The 5,430-nt window shown below is 62.8% G+C and overlaps 1 protein-coding gene across 1 annotated transcript; it reads right to left on the minus strand.

The window, feature by feature from the left end:
• Nucleotides 1-1,404: 1,404 nt before the first annotated feature.
• On the minus strand, nt 1,405-5,430 carry RTL1 (retrotransposon Gag like 1). The gene has a single exon (XM_061182904.1). The coding sequence runs from the start codon at nt 5,428-5,430 to the stop codon at nt 1,405-1,407; it is 4,026 nt and encodes a 1,341-aa protein (XP_061038887.1).

Here is a 5,430-nt window from a genome sequence, read left to right on the forward strand (position 1 = left end):
CTCGGTCAGCGTGGGCTGGGCTGTGGGATGAGTGAGCCCTGAGTGGCCGGTCACCGCTGTTCTCCCTCCCCGGGACTCCCTCCGCCTTCCCAAGGCAGTGCACCCTCAGAACAGCTTTTCTGCCACGTTTATGGATGTGTGACCTTGGCCTTCTCCACTAGGGGTAGTGGTGGGGGAATTGCTGAAGCCGAGGTTCCTTGGTTCGAAGACCCTCCGAGTTAGGGGGGCAGGGCGCAGCCCGCCTACCCCTCATTTCTCGTGTGGGACGAATTGGGACTTCGATTTCTGGGGTCCCTGATCCGGACCCTCTGGAAGAGGCAGCTCCCCGTGTTCCCCTCCTCCCCCGCCTCCCCCAGCTTGCGTGCCAGGCGCCTGGGGGACGGGGGAGCCCCACCCCCGCCCCTCCCCCACTCCACCTGCTGGCCCTCCATCCTGCCTGCCCCCACCCTCCACCTTCAGAACAAGCCACAGAGTCAGATCATCTTTTAACTCCGCTTTATTTTGGGGGTGGGAAGTGGTGAGGAGGGGAAGGCGGGAAGGGTCTCCTCCCCGTGGCAGAGAGCGGTGGTCTGGGAGGAGCCCTCTCAGCTACTTGGCTGTCTCGGGCCTCTCTCAGTCTCTCTTGGAGCCCCTCCCCTTGTCTCGGGCCTCAGGCCCCTGTGCTGTCAGTGTTGGGGTGGGTGAGGGAGACCCCCCGGGCGAGGTCACCCCGTCAGCGTCCCGGACAGTCGCAGGGACGCCTGAGGCTGCGAGTCCGGTAAGTACTGGCACGTCGGGACCCTCTGTGGAGCGGCACCATCCAGGTGAGAGCCAGAGCTCAGGGTCAGACAGTCAGCGTCGAGGGAGCTGGACCAGACGGGGGGGCGGGCACAGCTTTGCAGGGAGGCGGGGCGGGGGAGGTCGGGGTCGGGCCCAGGGGGGCAGGAGCACCGGTGGTGGAGGTAGAAGAGGTCAGTGGAGCACCCGAGGTCAGTGTCCCAGGGTGGCCCAAGGTGGCCACTCGTCACGCCAGGGGGGTGGGTCCCTGGCATCCGCTTGCTTGGCTGCGTCCGCTGTGCTGCTTCTTCACCTGGCCTGGGGTCATGGGGTCATTTCCTGCTCACCACTGCTCTCTCCTCTCATGGATCTCACGCCCAGTTGCAGGCCTGGGACCTGGAGAATTAAGACGGAATTGTGTAGCCCTGAGCTGGCTCTGGGTCTCTGATGGTTGGACAGTCCACTGGATAGTCCGTTGGCACGGATACTGTTGCTGGTTGATGAGTTGATTGTTTGCCCTTCTCAAGTGTTTCCCCTTGGGTCAGGAGTGGCAGGAAGGGGGCCCAGGGTCCGAGCGAAGCCGGCTGAGGCACGGGAAGGCTGGAGGGGGGTCCCGTGGGGCGGCGGGGCGGAGGAGAGGAGGCGTTTTCAGTCGAGGTCCGCGTCCTCCTCTCCGCTGGGCAGCTCCTGCAGCGTGGCTCCTTCCCCGGGGGGGCTCACCCCGGCGAGGGTGGGTGTAGACTGGGTGTAGACGGTGGTCAGGAAGCGGGCCAGGGCCCTGGCTGCCAGCTCTCGGTTGATCGGGATGGAGCCCCCTCGGGCGCTGCGGATGTAGAGCAGGCGGTGGGCGTCGGTGTCGGCGGGGAGGTGCTGGCGGGGCCCGAGGGCGCCCGAGGCGTCGGTGCTCAGGGTCTCCTGCACGTCGTTCTCCTGCTCGTCCTGCGAGGTGTCTTGCAGGCCGTCATGCAGGCCACACTGACGGTAACGTTGCAGGTCGTCTTGCAGGGCTTCTCGCAAGGCGACATCCTCAGCGTCGACGACGTGCAGCTCCAGGTAGCGGTGCGGGCGCGGGTGGGGGTGGGTCCCCTCACGGGGGGCGACTCTGACGGCGAAGAGCTCGCACAGCATCTGCCAGAACTCGGGCGTGAATCGCAGGCCAAGCAGGGCGTTGTGCTGCCACTGGCCAGGGCCCGGGGACAGCTCGGCCAGCTGCTCGGCTGGGGTGGCGTGGGCGCCCGTGAGAGGGGGCATGTGGGTGAACAGCTGGGCGATGGCGGGGGCGATGCCGCTGCCAGCGACGAGGGACGAGTCTAGGAGCAGGCACAGAGAGCGCCGTGGCGGCGGCCGGGCCGTGTCCGAGGGGGGCGCGGGCAGCAGGGCGAGGTGCCCTCTGAGCCTCAGCAGCACCAGGAGGGCGGCCACGGCCAGGAGGTTCTTCCAGAACAGGAGGCCTCGGAAGAAGTGCAGAATGACTGCCCTGATCTGGGCCGTGCTGAAATGGGCAAGGAAGCTGTTGAGTATTTGGTCAGCCGGTATCAGAGCCAGGAACTCGGGCTGGAGGTTCTGCCCATTTGGCTCGTCCTGAGGAAGGGCATCTTCATTCTCCTCTTCGTCCCCCGATTCTGGGCACTGATCCCCGGGGGACCCTCCCATAGCGAAAAGCATCATTGGCCGGGTGGCAGCGCGGTGCTGGAAGGCCCTTCTCCGGAGAAGTTTCCGCACGGGTGGCAGGGGCCGGCCGCCCTTTGGTTCTGGCCGCTCCGTGACGTCAAAGTTGAAGTGGGAGAAGAAGAAGACCCAATGCCCGGGGAGAAGTACGGTGAGCCTGTCATTATTCAGAGAGGCCAGATCCTCTGTGTTGAGAAGGATCATGATGGGCTCCTCGGTGTTCTCCAGGTAGCGGCACCACACCATGAAGGCAGCCCGTACTGGAAGGATCTTCATCTCCGCTGGCGAGGCCTCGACCTCGATCGGGGAGATGTTTCGAGAATAGAAAGCGCAGCAGACTCGCTTGCCGGTCTGGTCGTCGACTTGGATCAGGGAGGCGTGCAGGGCCGTCTTGGTGACGCCCGTTTCCAAGTAGAACGGGTTCTGGGGCTTGGGGTGGTGGAGGAGGGGCGCCTTGCGGAAAGCCCGCTTCAGGCACTCGAAGGCCTCCTGCTCCTCGTGCCCCCAGTAGAAGGGCTGGTCGGTCAGGAGCTGCCGCACCAGGGGCTCCGTGATGACGGCGAAGCGCTCCACGAAGTGCCGGTACGGGAAGGCGAATTCGATGAGGTTTCGCAGGGACTTCTTAGAGCCAGGGGTGGGGTACCCTGTTACGGTGCCCACGATGCTCTTGTTGAGTTTCACCCCTTTGGGGGTCATGACGAATCCCAGGAATTCGGCGGTGTGTCGGTGGAACTGGCTTCCGTCCAGTGAGCAGTAGACGTGGTGGTAGCGGAAGCGGACCAGGACTTGGCGGACGTGGTGGAGGTGCTCCTCCTGGCTCATTGAGTAGACCAGGACGTCCTGCCCGTACGAGAGGACAAAGAAGCCGAGCATGTCCTTTAGGATAAAGTGAATCACGCCCTGAGGGATGATAGGGTCCGCGCAGATCAGGAAGGGCTGGTAGCTCGTCATCTCTTGAAGCTCCAAACCGAACGCTGCTTTCCATACGTCTTCTGTTTGGTGTATGTTCATGCTTTCCTCCACGACGGTGCCGCGCAGCTCCAGCTTTGTGAACCACGTAGCTCCGTGTAACTGGTCGAACAGTTCTGGAATCATCTGTACGTAGTCGTGTCTGCTGGTCAGCATGTCCTGCGGGTCCCAGTATTCCTCCCGCCTGGCTCTTTCTTGCATCCCGGCTCCCACAGGTTCCCACGGCGCGGCGGAGGGACACTCGTAATAGGTCTCGCTGTGATCACTGTCTCCAGCCTGCTGAAGCTCAGAGGGCTCTGATTCAGAAAGATCATCGGATCCGTCTGAGCTTGGCTGGTCGGAAGTCTCCTCATCTGCTTCCTTCGGGTTAAACACGTCGGCCAGGTCGGAATACAGGGGCGGCAATCCGGGCAGCAAGCTTATGGCATGTCTTTCCAGAGCGATGCATGGTGGGGGCGGGCGGAAGCAGTTCTTCAGGCAGTAGGGAGAGTGGAAGGTGCAGCGGCCTTTGACCCAGTCGACCTCTGGGGCGTGGACTCGGAGCCAGCTGACGCCTAGTATCACGGAGAAGTTGGGAGACGGAATGATGTCGAATTCCAGGGACTCCTGGTGGTTCTGGTGGATGCACACCAGGGGTTCGGTGTAGAGCCAGACGGGCTCGTGGCCGACCAGCGAGCCGTCCACCGACTGGACCGACGGTGGGCGGGGCTTCTCGTAGAGCTCGACGTAGTGCTCTTGGGCGAACCTCTCATCCATGAAGTTGCCACCCGCCCCCGAGTCGACCAGGGCCCGAACGGCCACGCTGTGGTAGGGGTTCACCCTCACCATGAGCAGCAGGAAGAGGTGGTCACGGTTGATGGCGGGGCGGACCTCGCAGGGCAGCCAGCTGCTAACCATCCACCTCTCTGGAGCAGGTGAGTCGATCCAGGTCAGGTTCCGCGGGCGGGCCTCCGGGGGCAGCCTGAGCATCGCCCTTCTCTCTGCCAGCTTCTCTTCTATCTGCAGGACCAGGACGATCAGACTGTCCAGCGAATCCGGCTGAGGGACGCGGAACAGGTAGTGCCTGATCTCCTCCTTGAGCCCCTGGCACAGGTGGGCCTGCAGGACTTCGTCTGGCCAGCCCAGGGTGGGTACCAGGCCCTGGAACTCGTGGATGTATTCGACGGCGGCGCGATCCCCCTGCCTGAGGTTGAACATGGCCTCTTCCGCCACCTGCAGGGCCTGGCGGTACTGGAACGTATCGGACATGGCCTCCAGGAAGGCCGGGAAGTCGTCAATCAGAGGGCTTTCTCTCTCCACCAGATCTTTGGCCCATTCCAAGGCCAAGCCCGAGAGGTGGCAGATGACGTAGCCCACTCGCAGGCGGTCGTTGTAGAACATTCTTGGGTAGCTCTGTAAGATCAGCTGGCAGAGCACGATGAACTCGTGGTATTCTCGGCGATCGCCCGAGAATTTGCCTGGGATCGGCAGTTGGCCGGCGCTGATCCCTTTCATCAGGATCTCTTCCGCCACCCTCTGCTGCTCTCGGAGGTCTTGCATCCGGAAGTACAGAGAGATGATGGACCTCACCATGCCCATGGTTTCTGCTGTCGAGCTGTCTGTTGGCTCTTCGGGACGCTCCTCCTCTTCCCACCCCGCCAGGTCAGTGTAGTCGTCTTGCTCTTCCTGGGCTCCCCATGGGTTGACTGATGCCTCTTCCATTCTACCAGGAGCCCCACTGAATGGACCCACCACTTCCAGATGTGAACCATCGCGTGACTCCTCCAGGTCTTGGAGTAGGTCATTGGGTGGATCCTTTATTTCCCTATGTGGGCCACTGGATGGCTCCTCCATGTCTTGGAGGAGATCAATGGGCAGCTCTTCCATTTCCTGGGCCAGGCCACTGGCCAGCCCTGCCGCCGCTGCCGCCGCCTCCACTCTGCTGCCTGGTGTCTCCACGGTGGTGTTGGATGAGCCCTCGGAGGACTCCATTTGTTTTGATGATGGATTCTTACGCTCCATCATCGTCTCAAATGAGTCTTCAGAGGGTTCTATCAT

This window comes from Eubalaena glacialis, chromosome 2 (assembly GCF_028564815.1).
Source record: "Eubalaena glacialis isolate mEubGla1 chromosome 2, mEubGla1.1.hap2.+ XY, whole genome shotgun sequence".
In the NCBI taxonomy this organism is placed as follows: domain Eukaryota; kingdom Metazoa; phylum Chordata; class Mammalia; order Artiodactyla; family Balaenidae; genus Eubalaena; species Eubalaena glacialis.